The 26,356-nt window shown below is 34.4% G+C and overlaps 1 protein-coding gene across 1 annotated transcript in view; it reads right to left on the minus strand.

The window, feature by feature from the left end:
• The window catches only part of LAMA1 (laminin subunit alpha 1), a 103,801-nt gene that overhangs the window by 14,388 nt on the left and 63,057 nt on the right, over positions 1-26,356 (minus strand). The window contains exons 32-52 of the mRNA XM_058177297.1: positions 26,056-26,249; positions 25,040-25,182; positions 23,659-23,757; positions 21,388-21,499; positions 21,078-21,240; positions 19,626-19,836; positions 19,303-19,419; positions 19,057-19,220; positions 18,143-18,281; positions 16,864-16,957; positions 16,291-16,407; positions 14,858-15,040; positions 14,357-14,511; positions 12,719-12,862; positions 11,421-11,554; positions 6,918-7,068; positions 6,069-6,193; positions 3,898-4,048; positions 2,986-3,130; positions 1,838-1,979; positions 32-146 (exon numbers count right to left, since the gene is read on the minus strand). Coding sequence (XP_058033280.1) covers positions 32-146; positions 1,838-1,979; positions 2,986-3,130; positions 3,898-4,048; positions 6,069-6,193; positions 6,918-7,068; positions 11,421-11,554; positions 12,719-12,862; positions 14,357-14,511; positions 14,858-15,040; positions 16,291-16,407; positions 16,864-16,957; positions 18,143-18,281; positions 19,057-19,220; positions 19,303-19,419; positions 19,626-19,836; positions 21,078-21,240; positions 21,388-21,499; positions 23,659-23,757; positions 25,040-25,182; positions 26,056-26,249 — 2,998 coding nt within the window. The remainder of the gene's footprint in view (positions 1-31; positions 147-1,837; positions 1,980-2,985; positions 3,131-3,897; positions 4,049-6,068; positions 6,194-6,917; positions 7,069-11,420; positions 11,555-12,718; positions 12,863-14,356; positions 14,512-14,857; positions 15,041-16,290; positions 16,408-16,863; positions 16,958-18,142; positions 18,282-19,056; positions 19,221-19,302; positions 19,420-19,625; positions 19,837-21,077; positions 21,241-21,387; positions 21,500-23,658; positions 23,758-25,039; positions 25,183-26,055; positions 26,250-26,356) is intronic.

Genomic DNA, 26,356 nt, shown 5'->3' on the forward strand with positions numbered 1-26,356 from the left:
CCGAACTGCTGGTATGTTTAGTATGTCTTACCTCTAGGATGCAGCCTTTTCTCACACCGTATGAATTTTTAAGCAAGTCAAAAGTAGATCGGGATATTTCTAGGTTCTTCATGCATCCCACGAAGGTTCTGCTCTGAACCCCTTTCCTAATAAAGGAAAATACAGAGCTGTTAAAATCGAACAAAATACTGAATTCTTCATAAGTCAGAATGGAGTCACTGCGTAATTAACTTCTGACAAATCAACACTTTTCCAACAATACCCAGATTACAATTACAATTACAAAATATAAAAATAATTCAAAAAAACGCAAAGCACAATAGGCAGCTTTTCTTTTCATTTGATGTCGGCAACCCTTGTGTTCTAAATTCTTATAATAAATTTTTAAGACTGATGACTAAAACTGTCATTAGGTGTTTGTACTTTTTGTTGTTGTTGGAATCTAAGAGAAGTCTCTTTAGGTATCAGGGAAGGAAAGCAAATGAACCACAATGTATGGACCTTCCCCTCCTCCTCCCCATCCAATTTTCTCATGTTTATAGGGAAGGTCTGAAGTAAGAGTGGCTGAATAAAGTTAGTATCTCAACCAATGAGGAACTTCGATCTATGTAATCAGGGTGGCAGGTGCTCAGGCAATTACTGTTGTTATAGACTTGTTCCAATCTAATACAAAGAGACAGAAACAAAAGCTATCAGATGGCATGGATATCTCATTTCCCCTCCATGCATTCTTTTTCCTCAAGTCTTAAGAAATCTCTGATCAAAACAAAAAGAGTGAGTGTATGCTCCATATTAAACATGAAAGTGGAGAGTTGTAAGCAAGTTTTTTAAAAACTTTCACATTATGGTGGATATTCTTTGTTCAGAAACTTCACTTAAAATCTGTGTTTGAAAGTACGTATTTCCAAGAAAATCTGAAAGAAGGTACCCACCATGACTCCAAAAGAAAATTGTTCTATAGATCACTGTGATGAAAAACCATATATAATGGTTTACGTTAAGCATATTTATGGTAGGTAAGAAGTGCCTTATTAAAAATTCAAGAATCTAAGATTGACTGTATGAAAAAAGACAGTCATACACATAATTTGGGCCTGAGCAATGTAATGGGCTTTATATACTGAAATGGAGAGTAACCAGTTTTATCAGAGCTACATCCACTATATTTAGGGACATATGCAATTTCAATAGGAGTACACTGAAAACATGTACCTAAAATATATATTTTGGAATTATGCCTAACAGTTGTGGATTGGCTCAAAATTCCAGATTTAAGTTAAATGATAATGTAGCGGAATTTTGGGAACGAATATTGCAAGACTAGCATACTTTGGTCTATTCAGCATGGCCTATCAGTTTTCTCAGATACTTCCTTTCCCTACCTCTATTTAGTGCTGCCAGAGATTCAGTTGGTTTCATATACAGAAGAGAAAAGTAGAAAGAAGTTTGGCAGGGAGTAGGGAGGACTGGTTGGATAGGCTCTCCTTGGACTCAAGGCAAAAGCTTCTCTATCCGTTATCTCGGATTTTTCCTGTACACTGTCCACCTATGTATCAAACAGTGGAAATTGGTCCTTCCATTGCTTTCGAGAAGTTAGATATTTATGGCGATTCTCAGTTATCCAGGTCATAGCTGTCCCAAAGGTTCTTTTTCAAGAGGCAACTGGACTTTGACATTTCACTTCTCATTCAAGGTTCTTCAGCTCTTCAGAAAGTCCAGTTGCCTCTTGAAAAAGCACCTTTGGGTTCGAGAAGTTAGCTTTTCCATGCATAGAGTGGTTGAGAACATTTTGTGCAACCTACTCTAAAGAATTTCCCTTGAACATGCTTAATTGTACCTTACTGTCCTTGATCTTGGTAACCCTCCAATGTAAATTGGGTCTTTATCAGAACGATTCAGGTCAGAGGCTACACCAGGGGATTCTCCATGCTTGATTTCTTTAGAATTGAGGCTGTACGCATCCATGACTGCCAAAATCCCTGAAAGATAAAAAAAAAATATGTAAGGTAATTCATGAATTTCTATTTAAACAAACATTGCAGAAAATGTAACATTGTTTTGTTAGTGATTAAAATCATTTAAACCCCACTCTCATATAGTAGAAATATGAAGCATATAATATACATGTTATTTCAGACACTGGATTTTCAACACATAATTTCAATTTAAACAGAATAGCAAGAAAACAGTCTAACCTTCAGTATTCACCAACTGAAAGTATTATAAATATGTACAAACAAGATTTATTTTAGGGGAAATAGTTTTCGGCTACAATAATGCCACATTATTTAATATCCACCTAGGGTCTACCCAGTTTTATCAGGTAATTGTTAGAAAAGTGACAACTTCAATCTTTTTTTTTTTTTTGGCGTCAAGATAACCAGCCAACTCTTGAGAATGGAATAATTTTGCTTTATAAAGGCCTTCCTTTTTTCAGTCTCATCTCATTCATTGTTAAACTGATATAAAGATGCTGATAAATATAAATTATCTAATTAAGATAATTTCCAAATACTAGAGGCTCATACAGAATCATTAAAGAGCATCATTCTAATTCACCTTTCTATGAATTTTCAGTTGATTTTTTTTTAGTGAGTATCAGTCTTGTAAACTATCAGATACTGATATTATAGTATTTGAATAAACCATTCAAATCAAACTTCTACCAAAAAGCAACAAAAAAACCCTATTCGTTTTAATTTTCAAATTTTTCCTGTATGTGCAGAAACCATAGTTTTGAAATGAAAAATTAGATAAAGCAGGTCAGTCCTACTATGTGCTTGTTAAGGTAGAACATGCCACTTCTAATTCTTCCATTTCAGTGAAAACTGAACTGGAAAACTGAAGAAAATTTTGATTCTTCAATCAAAGTAATAAAGGGATTGTGTCTAATTTGGATAGCCCTATGGTTTAAATTTTATAATTAAAATCAATGTCAAGGACAAACACACTCAACTACATCTGGATTGAGCTAACATATTTTACCTTCCTTTTTGTTTCGGCTGAATGAAAGTTTATACCATGTTCCATTATTGTAGCGGTTCTCTGTTTTAAGTGTAAGGGGACCTGAACCAAGATCAACGGTTACTTTAATTCTGCCATCGACAAGCTCCAGAGACAAAAAATCCTTCTGCAGAAAAAAAAAAAAGTTAGGGAAATGCACCACACTCAATGCTGAAACTATTCAACTATACAACAAGTAAAATAACCTTGGAAATGTCTAACAGTTGTATTATTATATTATTAATATATATTATATTATTAATATAATAATACAACTGTTGTATTATATGAAATCAAATGTATTTCATTTGAAAATCAGAATGTGTCACATACATTATCTTGATGCAAATTCTGTGTTATTAATTCTATTCTGAAAATGAGGAGCTGAGATTTAGTGAAAGTTACTAACTCTCTAAATCATGACAGATTCAACAATGGTTTAGCTAATCTATCATACAATGCAATTTATGTAATTTATTCTTGAGTCTTCACTATAGCAACATCCAAATTACTGTACAATCAAATCCTATTCATTTTTATGAGAATGCTATGCATGTAATACACTGCACAGATATGTCATTCTTATAAGGCATTAGGCATGAAAGTTAGCTGGGTAACTTTGGGCCAATTGCTCTCTCTTAGACCCACCCACCTCACAGGGTTATTGTTGTAGGGAAAATAAAGAGGAGGAGGAAGGAGTATGTTCATTGCCTCAGATGACTTATAAAGTAATAAAGGCAAGATAAAAATCTAATAAATAAATAAATAGCTGATTGTTAGGCATAGGGATGAATTTATTCATTTTTATTTAGTTGCTTATCAAAAAATACCATAAATACCATAAAAGATTATGGAACTTATTATATCTTTTTTGATAAATTGGGATGATCTTACTGTGCCATTGGAAGTCAAGTATACTAAGAGTCCGTTAGTTGAAAAAGTGTTAAAAAATACAATTATCTGGGTCACAGTGGAGCGAAGTGCTTTCTCCACCACTGAATATCCACTGCCATCAAAATGAAATGAAGGATCTTCATACTGTGGGCTAGAGAAAACAAACAAAGGGAAGATTGCGTCTGGCGGGATATAACTAAGTTTTTAACAAGATGCATTCTGCTCACAGAACTCTACGTACTACCCTCTGTAATGAAAATCCAATTTAGCAACAGTCAAAATAGACATCAACTGAGTCTATGTATAAAATTGCTGAACTGCTCTTTTAGCCTAGGAATAAAAGTAGTGCAAAGGATCAGGACAAAATTAATTTGATGTAATTTAATGTACATTTAAATTTTGGTAAAACTGTATTAAATTAATTAAAGACAGTTTAAAAGTACCGTATATACTCGAATATAAGCCGATCCGAGTATAAGCCGAGGTCCCCAATTTTACCCCAAAAACTGGGGTAAACTGGGGACTCGAGTATAAGCCGAGGGTGGGAAATGAGGCACCTACCGGTTGGGGAAACCTCCTCCTCAGCTGAGAAGGCTGGCGGCTCCCCGCCCGCCTCTCACTGCACCGGCAGGGCTTCCAGCCGTCCGGAAAAATGTGAAAAAAAGAAAAAAAACTCGAGTATAAGCCGTATATACTCGAGTATAAGCCGAGGGGCTTAAAAAAAAAAAAAAACTCGAGTATAAGCCGTATAGACCCGAGTATAAGCCGAGGGGACGTTTTTCAGCACAAAAAACGTGCTGAAAAACTCGGCTTATACTCGAGTATATACGGTATATACAAGTAAAGTGATTTATCTTTTGAAGACTGGTTTAAATGTATATATAAAACTTTCTAATATATTATTTTCCTTTTTCAGGAAAGAAGGCAATATATGAATTTCAAATATTTTAACCAATCAATAAAATGGTCACATTTAAAAAGCAACATAATAAACCTTTTTATAGCGTCTTCAGCAATTTAAAGGAGAATACTCCATTATCAGTAGCCATAACTCTACAGTTTGTTAGGATTCTTTAAAACAGATTTATAAAATAATCATCTATCTCCCTCTGCTGGTTAAAACATACTTATACAGCTACAAGCCTTTTTTAAATTGGTGTTGATATAAAAATGATCATTTACAGAATTATCTCTGAATCATCTCTTAGCTCGGAGGAAATCCAGAAGGTAATTTTCAAGAGACATCATTACAACAATTTAAAAACAGGAAAACAACAACATTAAATTCCAGAAGCATCCAAAATGGAACAATGTACAGAGGTATTTGTAAAAAAAAAAAAATCACCAAAAATTGAACGTACAATAATGCTTTTACAACCCATCTACAAATGTGCTTGCCTTCTGAATAGGTGAATTGCCCATCAAAGTGTGCTTTGACAGAAATGCCTTGACTCATCTTTATTTGACAAGGCAGGTCAGAAGGAAAGCTGGAAGATCCCACAGTATTTTTCACTTTTAGATTGTGGTAGATCAGGGTGTGAAAATCAAGGCCCGTGGGCCAGATACAACCCATGGGGTGCTTAAATCTGGGCCACAGGGGTGGCCTGGAAATACCAAAGTACTAGCTTGCGGTGCCTCTGGCAGCCAAAATGGGATGCGGAAGGCCCGCATGTGGCCTGGACGGCCTCTTGTAGCACTCTTGTCAGCCAAAACGGGGCATGGAAGGGCTGTGCAAGCCTCCCACCATGCCATTTTCAGCCTGGACGGCCTGCAGCACCCCACCAGCCAAAACGGGGCATGGGAAGCCTCACATGGCCTGCCATGCCCCATTTTGGCCGGCAAGATGCTGCAGAAGGAGTCCACCCCTCCCCACTGGCCAGTTTGTGGAAAACTACAATGCTGATCCGACCCTCAAAGAAATCCAGTTTGACACCGCTGTGGTAGATGATTCATTTTAAAGATCACTTATTTTTTTAAATTGCTTTATAGCGATCAGAGAAACCCTAATTAGATATATAAAAGCCTCAAGCACTCTATATGGCCGTAGGCATACTTTTTAAACTCTAGGTACTTGTAGGCCCCATATTAAATTCCTTTATCTCTTGACTGAGATGACGATACACAAAATAAATAAATAAAATAGGTATCAGGAGCTACTTTCCAGTTCTCACCTTCCAAAGCATCCAGTGCACTTGCCTTCTCTTTCCATAAAATTCCAAAGTCCCACTGATCTGCCATTCAGGAAAGTCTCCCCAATGCACCCTTTGAAATGTGTTACTTTAACTGATGGTGATTTCTATAGAACACAGAACACATTTACAGTAAATAAAATAAGCACTGGCTATTTGAAATTCCTTCAGATAGACAGTTACAAAGGTAAGTGAAAAATAAAGTTTGATTTATTATTCTCTGCCCTCCCTCCCTCCCTCCCTTCAAATGTGATTTAGTGTAAGGATCAAACAAAATCAGTTAATAGAACAATGTTTTATCTGAGCTCCACTGCGGACTGTGGCATGCTACTGCATTTGTGTAGCATGCCATAGTCCATACTGCAAAAATGAGATGGTATTTAAATCAAATCAAGTTAGTCGATGACTAATATCATTAATCCCCATATATGTAATAACTTTCATCTATCTCAGGTGGTATGGCTGCTTTTGTCAGTATTGCAGCACAACACTGCAAACTGTTTCTTTGTGTGTGTGCGCGTGTGTGCAACAACATGACATATGTCAAAAGAGATGAACTTGAGTCTTGAAATTATTTGTCCCCCATCATGAATTTGTCCCCCACCCCACCCCTTGTTCCACAAGGATGGTGCAGTTTCTCACATTAAAATTATAGTCACTGGGAATTTTTTTAAGCGGTTTGGTTTACAAGAACAAGCAACCATCATATAGATGTCTTTCTTTTCATTTCTGAATACTTGATAGCTCTTACAAGTTGATCACAGTGAAGAGGAAATCATCTTCAATATTTGCCAACTGAACTATCACAATATATTATAGTAAACCTTTCACCTTGATTTGTCCTCCAAGTCCACCAATGAACATTAGAGTTGACGGATTTACATCTAGCACAGTGGCTGTTCCAGGGGAGGTAGCACTTCTTCTGATGGGCTTCTGAGGAGAAGTAGTCTCCTCTACACTCAGAGTGCCAGTTTTCCCAAACCTAAGTAGAAAAATAATGAAGGAACTGAAATAGTTAAATCTGCTAACTAGTGTTACACATAGCAGTTCAAGAAAAAGATGCAAATATTTATATAGTTGATGGCAACTGTTCTGAATACCTTATCATTTAGATGTTGTTATTTACTGATTTGATTTACCTTTTTTGGGGGGACTATAAGACACACTCCCCCCCCCCCAAAAAAGTGGGTGAAAATGTATGTGTGTCTTATAGAGCGAATATTGTGGCAGGAGCAGGGAGAAGGGTTGGTGCAGCATCAATTAGCTGTTCTAAGTGGCAGTGTTCGTCGCCACCTATCGCTGCTACCACCCATTCGCTACTGCCTGTTCACCGCTGCCAGTTCACTGCCGATCACTGTGATCGGCAGCGAACGGGCTGCGGTGGTGGCGGCAAATGGGCTGTGGCAGCAGCAAACAGTCAGTGGCAGGGACCGAGCCATGGCAAACGGGTCATGGCAAACGGGCAGATTTTTTTTCTTGTTATCATCCTCTAAAGCTAATGTATGTGTTCTGTCCCCCCCAACCACAACCAAGACCTAACAACATATAGACATATAAATAACGACCTAACACATATAGACTTCACAGAAGATAATGTTGAAAAAGCCCTTCGCAACCTAAAACCATCGTTATCTATCGGACCAGATGGACTATGTACATACTTTTTAAAAAAACTTTCAATTAATATAGCTGAACCCCTAAGCATAATTTTTAATAAAGCCTTCAAAACTTGTTCCCTTCCTAAACTCTGGTCTCTAGCCACAGTCATCCCTATCTTCAAAAAAGGAGATCCAAGCCTTGTTGAAAATTACAGACCTATCTCTCTATGTTGTGTCTCATGCAAAGTAATGGAATCCATCATTAACCAATCCATTACACTCCATCTTGAAACAAACAACCTTCTATCTAATAAACAATTTGGTTTCAGAAAAAAATTGTCTTGTAACCTACAAGTACTCCACTGCAAAAATATATGGACTACCAACCTTGATCAAGGAAAAGCAATAGATGCAATCTACATAGACTCCTGCAAAGCTTTTGATTCAGTAGTACATGATAAACTACTCCTTAAACTAAAATCCTACGGTATTTTGGGACCTCTTCACAATTGGATAAATGCCTTTCTGTCAAACAGACAACAAGTGGTCAAAATTGGCAACGCTATATCGAATCCTGTTCCTGTCAAAAGTGGCGTTCCCCAAGGTAGTGTTCTTGGACCAACACTCTTCATACTATACATAAATGATCTCTATGACTTAAACTCAAGTTATTGTGTTCTCTTTGCTGACGATGTCAAACTATTTAATACCACTAATAATACTTCTACCCTTCAAGAAGACCTCGACTTAATTTCTGATTGGTCTAAAACTTGGCAACTCCAAATCTCAACCAGCAAATGCTCAGTCTTACATATTGGAAAAAAGAACCCCAACATCAAGTACAAACTGGATGGACATTACCTAACTGACGACCCCCACCCTGTCAAAGATCTTGGAGTTCTCATATCTAATGACCTTAATGCCAAAGCCCACTGCAACTACATAGCAAAAAAGGCCCTAAGAGTTGTAAACCTAATTTTACGCAGCTTCTTTTCAAAAAACTCTACACTACTAACTAGAGCATACAAAACATTTGCCGGACCTACTCTTGAATACAGCTCATTCGTCTGGAACCCATACCACATCTCTGACATAAATACAGTAGAACGAGTCCAGAAATATTTTACTAGAAGAGTTCTTCACTCCTCCGAAAACAACAAAATACCTTGACAGACTTGAAATCCTGGGATTAGAAAACTTACAACTCCGTCGACTTCGACATGACCTGTGTTTAACACACAAAATCATCTATTGCAATATCCTTCCTATAAAAGACTACTTCAGCTTCAATTGCAATATTACAAGAGCAAAAAATAGATTCAAGCTAAATGTCAATCGCTTCAAACTTGATTGCAGAAAATATGACTTCTGTAACAGAGTTGTTAATGCTTGGAATTCATTACCTGACTCCATAGTCTCTATTCAAAATCCCAAAATCTTCAACCAAAAGCTGTCTACTATTGACCTCACCCCATTCCTGAGAGGACTATAAGGGGCGTGCATTAGAGCACAAATGTGCCTACCGTTCCTGTCCTATTGTTCCCTTCATTATATCCAATTAATATAGTTGATGCATAATTTTAATTATATATATATATAATATATATAACCCACACTCACAAGGTCCACACAGGATGTCACCACCGCACATCCACCCAGAAAGCAGACCCAAACCCACACTGATCATGAAGCACGACCAAGGACCAGAAGCCAGACCGCAGCTGCAACATTAGCCATTTCAAACCCCTTCAATCCATTCATGCAGCAGACTGACACCCACTATGAAGATGTAGTACGACCACAAAGCCAAACAACAGCTATGCAGCTCACCAGCTCAAATCCCCCTGCAGCACAGACTAGACTGAGCACAACCAAGCCCCCACCAACACAGGACACACCCCCAGCCAATCAGAGCACAGAAAAACCCCCATCCAATCAGAGCACAGCCAAGCTCCCACCCAATCAGTTCAAACCCCCACTAGCAGTTAAAAGGAAGAAACAGCTGCGATCACACATTGCTCCCAGAAGCATGAAGCTGAAGCCTGAAGATGACGAATGAGACTTCGTCGAAACGTCGCCAAGACACTTCCAATTTTACACGGGAGAAAACCCGAACAACCAAAGACCTATATATATATATATATATATATATATATATATATATATATATATATATATATATATATATATATATATATATATTCTTCAAGATATGCTGTTTTATCTATGACATTTGTTTGTGTATACTGTTGTGACAAAAAAAAAAAAAGAAGACACACGAGCTGACTATATTTGCCAGCAATTTATTCCTACGACAAATATCAGTTCTGGCAATGAACCTGCGATTGCCTGCCAAGTTCTCTTATCTCCAGCGTAGCTGCAGGTCATTGCTGGAGAAACCAAGAGTTCAGAAATAAACAGAAATCCAGAAGCCAAATTCTTAGTCTCGAAATATTGCAGCCAAAGTTTCCAAGAGTCAGTTTTTGTCTGTCATAAGAAGCTATAGAGCAGCTCCTCCTGCTTTTATACCCTGTGGGGTGTGGCTCCGTGACTCAGCACTCTCTAGGCCTGCCCCACCCCTTCTTTTGTTGTTCCTGCCTCTCCTTTCTGTGATGCCTGGGATTTAACCAGGACTGATTGTCAGCAGCTGGGTCTTAAGGCGTTGCCTGGGGGGCGGAAGGTGCGGGAGAAAGAGGCCTCGTCATCTCCTCCATCTGGCCTGCCTTTGGGGCCTGGAGCGGAGCCAGAGATGAAGGTCCTGCAGAGGGAAGCCCTCTTGGCTCTTCCCCCTCACTCTCTGAGTCACTCTCTGCCAGAAGGCCGGGCTCGGGAGCCGAAGACATTTTACATTTTATAGTCCAGAGCATCTTATAGTCCAAAAAATATGGTATATCCCATTCTATATAATGGAGCTCCAGGCAATGTACCTACTTCCTCATCCTCTTCCTTATACCAACAACTCTGTTAATAGATTGGACTGAGAGAGAGAGAAAGCAACTGGTCCAGGGTGGATTTGATTTAAATCAAGTTGATTTAAATCATGATTTTTAAAGAGCAACTGTCATCTCTGTCCCACAGCAGCTGCTCCTCTGACCCGCTGTTGAGCTAAATTGCATTACTGTAAGCTACATAAGTTTCAAAGACCATTTGAGTGAGTTTCTGTGGTTGAGGGTGGACTATAATGTCAGTCTCCCTGCTTCTAGTGTAACTCTTTAATGAAGGCTCCTGGGCTGAAAGAGGGAAATTGGCACAGTGAGCTTCCTTATCTGAGGATAATTAAGAGTCTGGGTCCCCTCTCTCCTACTCCAACACCTTAACTATTGTACCACACAGCTCTCAAAATCTCTATATCTGTATCAGGTTCTGTGATTATGTGTGACTTATCAGCATTCAAGTCAATATGTTTTTGCATTTGGGAGAATGAACATGGGTTTAAAAAGGCAGAACGATTACTTCGTATTTTACAAAGGTTTAAGGCATCACTTTCAACATTTAAAATTGTTGAATGTGCTAAAAATTTGGTATTAACTAGTTGTTGAAATTATAAAACTAATAGTATCTCTATATCTCTGGTTTGTTTCTGTTTATCTCTTATATCATCTTATGATAAATACCTTTATCAGATAAATTAAACTATTATTCTAAAAATGCTAAAAGCTGTTTATTCCCAACACAGCTTACCTTTTCTAGATATCTGATGTTCTACATAGATAGTATCACATCCATAGTATTTTACCTTGTAGCGTGTATTCTATGCCACTTGTTGTTGTTAATAGATAAATCAGGATATTCCAGTCTTGTTGATCCAGACCCTAAATCCCACAAGAAGGCCACCTTGCCACGTCTCATCTCCACTGCCATGAAATCAGTCTAAGAAAAAGTTTGTGAATATTAAAGGACCAACATGTCTAAAAATGTTCAAAAATTCTTAAAAATCTTTTAAAAACAACCTTAATTGTTATGACTCCATAAGAGAAACTATAATCACATTCATTTTAATTTTTACTTTATCTTTCTGGTCTTGTGAAGGAAATTTATTATTTGACATACTGCTGTGAAGTGGGCCATCTCAAATACTGCAATTTAAATATGAGATATACTATACAGTCTGGTCTACCCAGTGTGAAAAGGAAACATGCCAGCAGTTTGGGGACTGACATCAAGCTGGCCATGCCCACCCATTTGACCACATAAAATTATATAGGCATAATTAACCACAGAATCATTTAAATGAACATACTGTACCTCTAACTCTACTATAAAGTACAAGCCATGTAGTTAAAGAACTTTGGATTGCATAACTATAAACTACTACAAAAAGCAATCCTAATTAACTTTACCAATTGAGATACAATTGATTAAAATTAACTGATTGAGAGCAATTGTGATGGTAAAAAATACAAAAAGAAAAGAAAAGAAAAGGTAGTATTGTTTTTTGAAATCCAAGTAGTTTACTTTTTTCCAATTGGACAGCTACCTATTGCCACCTATAAAGGTTAAAGGAAGTAAGGTTTCATTACCTTATATATAGATTTCATAGTTTACTTCATGTAAAAGCAACAAAGTATCTTTAGATGCATCGAATTACGGTTTGTATAATATCTTGTCATTTGGCCATGCTTCTGGCCTCATGAGAATTAGTCCATAGTTCACATCCAGTTTTAAGAATCATATTTTCTGATCATTAATGTTTAAATATTCAGGATACTAAATTTAAGAGAATATTTATTACTGACCCATTGAAGTCTGACATACTTGAAATAATCAAGAGATTGCACCCTTGCATTTCATAATAACCCCAAATATTATGCAACATTATTTCATTATCTCATATACTAATAAAAATTAAAGTTGGCACTATACTCATAAACATGTACCAAAAAAAACCTTTTATAATCACTGAAATTGACCACTGAATGCAACTTATTGGATGTCAGATAATATAATTCAGTAGAAACTCAATGTAACTTGGGACTAATAGTTGGTAAAGTACCCAGTCTATAGAAGAATCAAGATATAAAATCCTTTACTTACTTTACCATTGCTACCCAGATAGAACAAAAGATTGTCAGGTTCCATTGTTTTAACATTTAATGTTAATGTATTGTAGTTAGTAGATAATATCTGGGGTTGGTAGGCCCGAATACAGTCTTTTTCCACAGATATTGCAACTTTAATCTGACAAAAGGAAAAACAAAAAACTTACATAATGCAGATGCATATACATGTTGAGACACGTAGTGGATATCATAGAAATATTTTATTATTTTTATTTATTTATTTATTTATTATTCATACTTTTATACTGCCCTATCTCCCTAGGGACTCAGGGCGGTTTACAGCCATATTAAAAACATATATATATACAAAGTAAAACATTAATTTAAAAAACTTATTACATAGGCCGAATATTTAAAATAGAGATATAAATAATAAAACCCCATTTAAAACCAAATTTAAAATTTAAACATTTAAAAATTTAAAAAATCTAGTCCAGTCCTGCGCAGATAAATAGATGTGTCTTAAGCTCGCGGTGGAAGGTCATTATTTACATTAATGAATAAAATACTTCACATAATCAATATGCTGACTCTGTAAACTGCTTAGAGAAGGCTGTAAAGCACTGTGAAGCTGTATATAAGTCTAAGTGCTGTTGCTATTGCTAATCAGATGTATGAGTCAGTGAGATGGGCAGCATATAAATTTATTAAATAAAAAATAAAATAAACCAATGGAAAGAAGCATCTTTCTCTAGGTCTTTATATTTCACCAAAATCACAAATTGTATTTTTATATGTTGCTGGTGGAGGCTGTTCTGTAGTCCTACAATGCAAAACATATTGAGGAAATAGTACCTAGTGGAAAACAATGCATGTTTTTTCAGGACCTTGGTTATTTGTACTTGATTAGGGACTTATGTTCCCTAAAATGTGAGAATTAGATGATTGAAGCAAAAGGCATATGCAAAGTATGGCTTCTGAGAAAAGATTGGAACAGATGGATTAGGTAGTTCCCAAGGTGATAGTTTTAGGAGGGAACAGGGATTTTTGAAGGGTTGAAGACAGCAATATGCAGAATGGAGTGAGGAGGGGTCCTTGGTCCTCTCTGAACTTGGTTGTTTTTTTTTGCAGATGTTTCATTAACCAAACTAGGAAACATCGTCACTGTTAGTTATCATTTAGCACTGATGATGTTACCTAGTTTGGACAATCAAATGTCTGCAAAAAACTACCAAATTCAGAGAGTTCAAAGGACCTCTCATTTCAAACCTGAGTTACAAATATTCTCCTTTATTAAAAAGAAATGAAGAATGTCCTGGGATGAAAATAGAGAACTGCAGGAAGGCCATGGAGACCTTTGACAATAGAATCAGTAGTTTTTGCTAATTAGTAGTCTCATACATTGCATGCACTTGTTCTCTTTGAAACTGCATTTTTGAAACTGAAAGATCATAGGTAGCCATGGAAGTGGAAGAAAAATACAAGTCCTTTCCTTCCTCACTATCTAACATAGTGATAGTAGATAAATCTATTTAGGGTATGTACTTTACATTAAAGAACATATGTACTTTGTCAGTTATAATGTATTACAGTGATGCAACTATTTAGGATATATCCTGGAACAAAATAGCAGCTTCTTTTCTGGAATACACAAAAAAGATTAGATGCTTACAGAAGCTGCCTGTTTGCGAGCCTGGTTTATGAGCTCTTTAATTTCAGAGATGTTTCTGCTTAAATTCTCCTCCAGTATTTTCAGCGGTTTCAATCTTCCATATAAAAGACCAGCTTGGATTTCAACTTCATTCACTTTTTTTTCAGCTGATGCTGCTGCCAAAACAGAAGTGGAGATATCCTGAAAAAGAGTTGTGGGGCAATTCTGCTAACTATTTATTCTTGTTTTAAACTGCAATGAATAATGAATACAAATACAAAAATTTATGTAACTAAGTAAATTTAATTTTTTTACTAATTTTTCACTCAGCCTTGCTAGTCTGAAAACATCAATTTTCAAACACAAAAGATAGCAAATCTCATCACAAGTTCTCACCATATTAAAATATACTAGTACAAACTGCTTTCAATGTGAATAGGATAAAGAATGCTTTGGGTTAAAAATTAATCCCACTCTTGCATGCAGTAACATTTCTAGTAAGCAATCAAGCAGCAAACCTACCAGCATTTGTTGAATCAATTATAAGTTCATTTGTTTTCTGCAACGTATCATTAACTTTAGACAATGCAGATGAAGAATTCAACAGCTTCTCACTAAAACCGTCAGTATGGCTTATACCATTAAGGGCAGTCAAATTAGCAGAAAGGGCCAGCCTTTTTATTGCCAAAAGATTTTTATTAGTATCTGAAACAAATGATCAACATAAATTTGATTATCAATCATTCTGCTTGCAAAGAATAGAAGATTCAGTCTTTGAAATTTGGTTGCTATCACCCTCAGGAACAAAATGAACCTAGTACAGAAGACCTGTGATCAGAATCTCATATTTATTTTAATTCCCTAAAATTAAAGTGTACCCTACTCTGATAAATGCAGTACTATCTTATGTCTGTAACTGAACAAGTAATGTCAGCATAAAAACCTTCTGGATGCAGTATCACATCATCTAAGCATACGTTTAGTCTCTGATCCCCTATTATATGGTGGGACTATTGAAGTTCATATAAATTGAAATAAAGGCTTTCCACATGACTGTTCACTATCACAGCTTACAATTAAACGAACACAAGAATAATCAGACCCTGCTATATAATTATCAAGGTCTGGAATTAGGAAACCTGAGTCTGTAAGTAGTTCATTTGCTTTTGTACTTTGGGCATAAAACAATTCTAATTATCTCAACAACCATTCTAATGTGACACCTGTCAAATTAAGAGTTAATTTTAGGTTCTTTTTTATCCATATTTCCAAGTGTTCTGAATTGGTTTTTGTTTTTAAACTTAAAGAATTGACCATCAAAATCAGAGTTAATGTGGAAAACTAAAGTTATACATATACATATAAGTTATTCATATAAAAATTATACAATTTTTTTCATTGTGGTTTTCTTTTAGCTCCAGTATATTAACTAGGTAACATCTATTACAATGAAGAAGTAAAAGTAGTACTATTTTGGAAAAAGAAATGAATAACATTTCATCTGTTTGTTAATACAAAAAACTGCTACTATAAAGCTTAATACAACTGGTTTTTACATATAAATGCAGTGTTTAATTATGGTTTACTGGCCGTGGAAAAGAAATACCATTCAAATTTGCAGTCCTATTTCAGCATAGCTAGGTTTCAGAGCTTTAAGGGGCAGAAATCCAGCCAATGAATCTTTGCTTAGCATGATGCACAGCAATGTAAGCCAAATTATTTCCTATTCATTTTGTTTTTCTTTTTTGTTTTAAACAAATGAGAACATGCTGAAAACAACAACCATATATTGTCCTATTACACACATGCTTTCTAAATAGATAAATAATTAATTAATAAATAAATAAATAAATAAAAATCTGAAATAAAAAGATCAGATTTTCCTGTGGTGATGAAGTTAAATAGATTTGCTTTCTAGAATGAAGGAGAATGTTATCAAAATGAACTTCCCTTACCTTTGGGCAATGCAGTCAGCTGAAATAGGGAATCATTAAACCTTTTAGCAATTCCACTGGCTTTTGCTTTAAGTCTTTCCACTTTTATGTTAATTTCATTTAAGCCTGACCTGAGTCCTAAAGAGAAAAATAGTTGTAAATCCAAAGCAATGGATTACTTTTTGTAAGAAACTAAAAGCAGTGAATTGTGCCTTACATAATCTGTACTCTATATGCTAAAAAGACACCTATTCAGCAGATGGCTATATATAGGTTAAACTAATGAGCAAAGGCAAATGTTGCCAAGGATCATACATAAAAAATGCACTAAAACATAATTGCAGCCTGTGCCAAATAGGTGGCTGTTTTATTGCTTCCAGGAGGATAATTTGTAAGTTTATAGGTTCTTTATTACAAAATTTCTCATGCTAATATACAGCAACCAATATTTACATCCTGCAAAGATCTCAGGTGGACTAAACACCTTAATTTTATTAGCACAAGAGTCTTGTGATGATAAAAGGTCTAACATTCCCAGTAAGCTTCATTACTGAGCAAAAATTAATATCTCAACCTATATGTAATGAAACCTACCATCATACTTCTTGTGAAGATGTTGTGCATCAATTAAGACAGTGAAGCCAAGCTGAAGAACATTTTTCCCAGTAGTGTTAAAGGACCCTCTTTGCTTAAAACAATCACACAACAAGAAAACATTATTTATGGGAAAAAGCAATATTAATGTTACATGATTCAAGCATAAGAAAATTTTGGGGAAACCCTGTTATATATTATGTGGCTATAAAAAAAACCCTAATTTCTATAGTTTTATATCATTTTTAGTTTAAGCTTCCAATCTCAAGTCCTATGATAAACACATCAGATATATTAATATTGAGACATGAGACAGAAAACCATAAAAACCTTTCTTCACATGGTAACACACAATTATATTAGAAATAGGATATTGTGAAGATCATGAATGCTTACAAAAATGTTTTGCTAAAATGGCCTTGTACTGATGTAGTTGACTTTCATCAACACATTCCATAGCTGCTGCTGTGGCTTGGACTTGTTCCTAGAGATCCCGGGGTTGCACCAAATGCTTACATTGTGCATAATTATTTGGATTTCTGAGAACTTTGACCTCAAGAAGAAGGGTCTCGTCCCTTAACCCATGTACACAGTAAGAAAAAAAAAGATTATGCCAAGGGTTAGCCAGGTGTCACATCACAAAGATTAGGTCTGCCTAAAACTGAAAACAATTAAGGTTTCCAATTCTTTTCAATGGATTTTATTTCTTAAAAGGAAAAGCTTGTACAAGTAAGGAGATAATTATCATTCCTTGCTTTCATTATGTGTTCAGAAAGTCAGAAAAATACTGAGGTTTATAAATTCCAATACAGAGCTTTCTACAAAGAAAAAATATGATTGATGAGCAAGCTTTTGAACAAGTCAGAAGCTACTTCCATTGTATGCAGCGGTGCTTATTTTTGTAAAGCTTACATAATTTCATAATTAGAAAGAAAATCTGGGCATTGTGATTAGCCATTAGAAAGTTCCAAACCTTCCATTTATTTGAGAGAAAAAATAAATTCATGTGTAGGATTTTTTAAAATCTGATATTGTGGGGTACAAGTATACCTACTCAAGACACAACTGCTTTAAAGAGTTGCATTAGAGACACAGGTATTTAATGAGGCAACTCCATACATTTTTTTTCCAGGTTTACCTAGAAAAATGTAGTTCCTTTAAAAGGATGAAGGGTTTCATTCCCAGATGTTCCAAAACATCTCTACCATAAAAGTTTTGAATGATGAATATCCATATTGAAGAATGTATACATGTATTTATATTACCCAGACTCACTCACCACATGTATTGGTTCATAGATAATCTTAGTGATATCACTTGCCAGGTTCTCTGCACTTTCAACTAGATTTCTGATAGTAGAGTACACATGGACAGAATTTGTCACATTCACAGTCACATTTCTAACATTCAAAAGGCCACTGCAATAGAAGATGAAAATTATATCTTTTGCATAGAATTTAAACCTATTAGAATACTTATCAGATTTTACTAGAACCTAGAACCTATTTTAAGCCTTATATTTGGAACAGTTTATTTATTTTATTAAATTACTACAATGGCCATCTCACTTAAATGACTCAGTGGTTTACAACAACATGCACTTGAAAAAAAGAACAGCATTGCATTCTTTTAAAAACATAGAATATAAGTTGCATATTGAACAATACATTGCCTTTCATTCCTAATGCAGTCATTAATTCCAGTGTCCTGTCACAATTGAAAGTTTATTTTCCTGAATAATTATATGATATTCTAATGAAACAGTTTACGCATTTCAGTTCCAGTAATATTTTGACTATCTATATGTAGTAATTAAATAGGTTAGAGCTTAGTATAAAAGAAGCATATAAACTCAGAAGAGTTGCAGTATCAGTACAACAGTATTGGTTACAATTGCTAAAGAAGGAAATTGGGCCCATCAGTTTGAAGTACTTGTCATAACTTCATGAATCACATGCATATAAAATCTATGTCCTTAAAATTCTACGTGTGCAGAATTCATAACTGATTTCTGGTTTGAATGTAAGGGCTGAATTCCACACTCTAGGCTGGAAGTTTTATATTTCCTGTGTAAAGTTTTGTGTCTAATAATCTTTGAGGCAGAAAGCCATTTCTAGTAGACAGACATTTTAGCCACTACAGACTGTCTGCGATCTATTTAAGTAAAGCATAACCTAATGACGACACTCTTACCTATTTAATGCATTAATATTTTTTTCTAACTCAGCAGCATGATCTTCTGTCTTATAGACAAGTTCAAGAGCGCCTCGAGTAGACATCTGCATAACCAGGTCATCCACATGTTGTCTTAATTTACTACTCCATAACATCAATTCATCATGGTGGAATTCTAGATCCTAAACATTCAAAACCAGTTAATATCATCTTACAGCTAATTAACTATGTATAAATTAAGATTATGAGTGTTCAGTGACTTACAGATGTAGAATTAAATATATCCCTCGCAAAGGCAGCAGCAGCAGTTGTTTGTATTTTTCCTTCTTTTATCAGCGCAACAGAGAGCTCTTTGTCTTCTTTAACATTCAGCTTTTTAGTCTGAATACAATATTGGGTATAATTACCACTTTATGTCAGTTATTACCGATTAAATATATCTTACATAAAATCCCTTTATGCTTAAAGGGATGCAATATACTTTGCCTAATGTAATATTAAACCTAATTTTTTTCTTTAAAGACTATTTTACACACTCAGACAAATCTACTATAAAATCACGTGAAATATGCTGTGAGTCTTCTTACATTGAACTCATTGAGGTTGTTATTAATAGGAACAAGCAGACGTCTAGCCTCTCCAGTGTTACTGTTTGCTACGTTCATAACATCTTGGGCTTCTTGATGTTTGGTGCTATGGTCAGATAAGGCACGTTTTGCTGCTTTTTGAAAGTCGTTAATTTTTTGCTGTGGTCTCCAATATTGTCTCTGGATTTGTGTCAGCAATTTTTCTGCACCTCTAATAAATATAGAAGACATACACAAAGTCATGTAATCGTCTTGAAAGTAAAAGCCATTCTGGCGAAAGTTAAGATCTGTCTCATATACTTAATGAGAAATTTCATTTTATTGTTTACTTACATTGTTTGTAGCCACCTATCATTCCATAAAATTATTATCCTAGGATTACAGGCTAGTGCTTATGATATAAAGTGCAAACTTGCATTTAATCTTTGCTTGTTTGGATAGACTAAAGTATGACCTGTGCTTGAATATCACAAGATGTTATTCCTAAAATATTTAAAGGAAAGGAAACAAAGAAATTATCTCCTATTTAGTGACAAGACCATGAACACTAACATTCTGTGCATTCTAAAAGCACTTTTTCAAAAGAGATCTGGACTTTCTTTTTTCCTTGAAGATGTTTTGCTTCTTATCCATGACCTGAATGACTGAGAATCTCCATAAGACATTCTGTACATTCATATCCCAAATCATTACACTTATCTGTTTGGCTTAATGTAGTGAATGTAGTGAATGCACTTAACGTTTATTCTTCCCACGGTTTCAAGAGCAGAAATATCAGTGGAAAAGTATCAGAACTCTTGATGGAAATCAAGATACTTTTTCTTGGATGGCATCTTCTTGACATAACTTTAAGAATATTTCTGAATTCTTTTATATATATTTTACAAATTTATTTTATACATTAAATCAGGTTTCATTTTTTTCTGTGTTTTTTTTTTACAAACTCCCATTTTGATATTTTGTCTAAGCCCATACAAAATTACATTAAAGCACAGTTTTGGATTTTATCACAAGCAAAATCTTGGCTGTGGTTCTCAGTTAAATATCTTTGATATATATCCCAATAAGATAAATTTTACCCTCTACTTCTAACACATTCTAAATCTAAATTTTAAATCAATTTACTCTAAAGACAGCTTGAAACAATTTAGCTGCATGAAGTATGAATTATGTATAATAGACCGTATAATTCCTGGAACTGGAAATTAGTGCTAAATTTAAAGCACATATGAAAATCAATGAATCATGTTACACCTTTAAAAAATTAAGTATTCTAATTTTAGTGAAAATCCCCGTTGTTTTATGACATTAAGCTTTTGATTTGATTTAATACATTAAGCATTTTAGAAATTACATTTAGCAATTCATTCTTATCATAAAGGTTAGATACATTTTCTTTACTTGTCTTAAATATTAATTATGAGCATTGCAGCAAGCCACAAAAAGACTTACTTTAATTCACGTATACTATCTTGATGCAGTTGCTGGAAATATCTTCCACGCATTATGTCCAACATCATGGGAATATCATCTTGCAATTTCTGAAGTGTTTTATTTGATTGTGGGAAATCACTATCTACTGTTGTGTTAAGAGTAGCTGCCATTTCTACAAGCACTTGGTGGAGAAAGAAAAATAATAATTAGAAAGAAAAAAGGATTTTAAAAATCACTTTATGCAAATACAGGAACAATAGATTTTTATTTATAAATATCTTATTCCTACTCCAAAATTATAATATCTCCAAGCCAATCACCACATTACCTTTAATAGTTGTCTGCAATGTGTTGATAAATTTAGCCAATTCTTTACTCTTGTTCAAGGTACCTTCTGAAGCATTGTTGAGATGTTCTCCTCTTTCTAGTATTCTTGTTAACTAGTACAAAAGCAAATATATATATATTTATGAAATATGCTATTGAAATTGTGGATCTTAATTACCGTAACAAAGAATGAGGAACATATCTACAATTGTCACTCAATTATATGCAAAGCAAACCTTTTTATTTTGTAAAAATAGCATTTTATATTATTCTTACCAAATAAATGCTGCAGAAAAAGTAAAATATTTCAGATACTTAACATTTATGCTAAAAAAAAAGTGGAAAAGTAATGGCATTTATAAATACTTGCATAGAGGAGATAATCTTATATTCCCTAAGAAAAGCTTAATAGAGCCAGTGAAAGGTAGAGGTAGTAGTTTTTGCTGCAAATAATGAAAAGAAATGATTGGAGAAGGGAGAAACTACCATGCACCAGAAGATGTGTAAGAAGATCCTAAGTGAAGTAGAGATCAGGATTCCATGAATATAGACAAAGGCATTGAACTCACTAGCATTTATTCTAGAGTAAGCATGCCTTTTTGTTATTTTATTAATTTATTATCATCTCTACAGCCTAAATGATCCTCATTCTTTTTAGAGCAAGAAAAATAAGACTCTTTTGACAGTGCTCCTAAATTTCCTCGAGCTGCTAAGTAGACTGGACTTAGCAGCAACTTGGGAGTAAGAACTACTAAACTTTGTGCAACTTACTACAAAGTAAAGGGTGATTAGGCCTACGTTCAAACCCTTTCTTGCGGTTTCCAGACTTCTTTTCTTTCTCTTTTGTCCTTCCCCATGCCTATTTATTTTAATCAATGTATTAATATTAGCAGATTTATTTTCTCTTATTTTCTGTGTTTTGGAGTGCAATCTACACACAGACACAAATTTTCCACATATCTCATATACATGCACATACTATATGGCTGGAAAATATCAAGGATGGATTTAAGCTGAGTTGAATCCCTAAGGTAAGATAAGGTACGGTAAGGTAAGGTAAGGTAAGGTAAGGTAAGGTAAAGTAAAGTAAAGTAAAGTAAAGTAAAGTAAAGTAAAGTAAAGTAAAGTAAAGTAAAGTAAAATAAAATAATAAAATAAAATAAAATAATAAAATAAAATAAATAAAATAAAATAAATGAATAAATAAAATAATAAAATAAAATAAAATATAATAAAATAATAATAATAATAATAATAAAATAAAATATAAAATAATCTGTACGGGCACATAATAATCACAGATAATTAAAACTGGGGGAAAAAAACAATTGCTACCAACCTGCCTTCCACTGAGGACCTGTAAACTGCACAAGTCAAAAAGAGCACTGTGAAAGTATCTACAGACTCCTCACATCCTGGACATAAATTGTTTCAACTTCTACCTCAAAATGATGCTATAGGCATTGCACACCAGAACAACTAGACACAAGGACAGTTTTTCCCCCATGCCATTACTCTGCTAAACAAGTAATTCCCACAACAGTGTCAAACGATTTAGTAAGGCTGTATTACTATTATTCTTCTCATCCTTCCTATTATCTATCTTCTTTTCTACTTATGACTACAACTTTGTTGCTTGTATCTTTATGATTTATATTGTTTTATTTAATTTCCTAGTATGATTTTGGTTGATTGCTTATTTAGTATCTGATGACTATCATTAAGTGTTGTATCTTATGATTTATGATGAATGTATTTTTATGATGACTATGATCATGACTTATAGCTTTTATGTACACTGAGAGCTTATGCACCAAAGACAAATTCTTTATATGTCCAATTACACTTGGCCAATAAAGAATTCTATTCTATTCTATTCTATTCTATTCTATTCTATTCTATTCTATTCTATTCTATTCTATTCTATTCTATTCTATTCTATTCTATTCTATTCTAGTCTAGTCTAGTCTAGTCTAGTCTAGTCTAGTCTATTCTATTCTATTCTATTCTATTCTATTCTATTCTATTCTATTCTATTCTATTCTATTCTATTTAGATAAGCTTTACAGTAAATATGGAAAAATTCTGCTTCTTTGTTAAGTATGAAACAGATTTTCACCCAGTACATATAGAGCTAAACATTTATAATTACCCAGTTCAATTCAATGTTGTGGTAAATCTTCTACTTGCAGGTCTACTTTTACCAATTTTTACTTCACCTATTTTTCTAATAGGTAAGCTTAAACTTGAACTAAAGACGCAAAATCCTTACCTCTTTGTAGTACTGATCTGAAACATTTGATATTGTATCAAGATTGCCATTCATAATTTTCATTAAAGAGTTTGGACTTTCTTCAACCTCCAAAGATTCCTGGAAATAAAAAGTGTATGCAAACAGCTTCAGGATTGGAGACAAGGATTTAAATTTAGACCTTTTAGTATGCAATTATTCCCAATTAGGTGCTTTAACAGTCCTTTTCATCAAATAACTTTCCTAGAAAACTTCAAAATGTCTATATAATAACTAAATAATTTGTTGGAATATAATAGAAAATTAAATAAAAACTATATTACATTGGTATGTAACTGAAACCGATCAACATGTGAGATTTTAATTCAGTCAAGATGTTAGTGAGACAGTCTAAAAATATTAAGTTAAAGATTCAATTGATGACTCTTGGAAAACCTGAATCTGTAATAACATTTCAATGTAAGTTTACCAGTGCTGTACAGTGATTCAGATTTGAAGGGCATAATGTGATTCAAAACTCTCATAAGCATACACATAGCACCTCTCAGGAACACCTTAAAACAAATCAATATTTCTTAAGAATCAGTGATGAAGGAAAGGGCACTGGGAGCATATTACATATGCTCCCATTCACATGTTGCACATGTGTAAAATGTGAATGGAAGCATATGTGGTGGCACAGTGGTTAGAATGCAATATTGCAGCTAACTCTGCCCACTGCCAGGAGTTTGATCCTGACTGACAAGATTGATTCAGCCTTCCATTATTCCATGATCGGTAAAATGAGGACCAGATTGTTGGAGGCAATATGCTGACATCTGTAAACCACTCAGAGAGTACTGTATGGCTATATATACAACTATGGAGTGGTATATAAATCTAAGTGCTATTGCGTAGCTGCATGTATAACTACAAAACTGCCTCCTCCTAGTTTTATTATAAAATATTTGAAGATATTTTATAAAAGCAATTATATAAGTAATTATATAAATAACAATAACTAAATGGACTATGGTTATTAATTATTATTAATATCATTATCACTGAACATTAGGAATTTAACATGTGAAATGATAGTCTCTTTCCAGGAGATAAGACACAGATTTATTTTGAAACACTTTATATAGGATTTACACTTTTTACAGTAAGACAGAAAGCTGTTCCTTAACCATAACACCTGACAGAATCAGCCCAGCTCCCAACCATGGTTTAGTGGGTGGCAAGTTCAGAAGAGTTGATTCCATAGAATTATGTCTAATTAGAAATAGTGTTTTATCATACAAGGCATAAGAACCAATCAAACCATATTTAAAATAGGCCAGTGGTAATCAATATATTAATCTTCAGCTACCTACAAAATAATATAAACTGCAATGTAAAAGAGAAGCAAAAGCTTACACACCTTTAAATGTTTTGTGGCATTTTCCAAGTCTGAAAGTGCTCCATAAGGTGCCAAGATAGCACCAGTGAAGTTTACCAAAAGCATAGCTTTGCCAAAATTATCCAGATCATTCAACAACCGCCCTGTACAGTCATCATCGCAAGCTGAAGAAAGAATGTCTAGATATTATTTTCAGCTTAATACACATATTTGTATTGACACTTACATTAAGTTTTGTATACTCGTGAATTTAACAGAAAGTGAAAAAAAAATCAAAAAAAAAAAAAAGGAGAAACCTCATATTTATACCCCTTAAACTAACACAAGAATGACAAGCTTTGTGATGTCTCTTTAGAGTCTCATGTTTGGGGGTCCAAAAAATAAGAGGAAAAAACCAGGCAACTTCAGAAACTCTTTCATGGTTAGATTATCATCATATACATGGTTACAATTTTTTCTCTGCGATACTCAGTACTTTAATTCATGTACACTATGTAACATTTACCATTTAGACACTTATCCCTTTAGTTTTGGAAATATTTTTGGAGTTCTTCATTGCCACTTTTCTTCTAATTATATTGAATAATAACTCCAGGTAAACCACCAGTTCACTGATCAAATTTACATTAAATCTTCCACTCTGTTTTTATGCGTCAATATTTCTTTATTGATCAGAAAACGGAGTTCTTATCCCGCAAATTTTGTTAGGTGGAGAACTTTGTCAAAATCCAAATAAATATATTCAGTGGATATTTTTAAATGTATGCTATTTTATTCTTCTCTATATGTGCATTTATTCCTGTAGCTATTTCCTTTGTACACTCTACAGGAATACATACACTGATATTCAACAGCTTCATCTATTTAGTTGGCCCTATCCAAAATACAGTCAGCATTTTTTAAGAATGTTATTTTTTGAACAAGTAGGTTTCATGCTGATTGCAGATTGAATAATATTAAACTGCATGTATTCGTTCCCGTTCCAGGCACACTTCAACTTAAAAAGCAAAAGGGAAAAATAAAAATAAAGCACTTACAAACACATTCATTCTCCACAAGAACATGCCTTGAATCACACTGATCACACAACTGTCCTGTTACACCTTGCTTACAAACACACTGCCCAGAAGTATGATCACAGTGCTGATGGAGAGAACCATTTGGGTTGCACTGACATTCCTGACATTTGCCACCTGGTACTCTAGGATCTCCATAGTAACCTGGGGAACATCTAGAAAGAATCAAGACAAGTTAGCCTTTCTTGACTGTCTAGTCCTGTAAAAAAAAAAAAAGATACCTTGAGATACTTTATCACAAAATCACAATATTGACTCTATT

Source organism: Ahaetulla prasina, chromosome 3 (assembly GCF_028640845.1).
Source record: "Ahaetulla prasina isolate Xishuangbanna chromosome 3, ASM2864084v1, whole genome shotgun sequence".
Classification (NCBI taxonomy): Eukaryota; Metazoa; Chordata; class Lepidosauria; order Squamata; family Colubridae; genus Ahaetulla; species Ahaetulla prasina.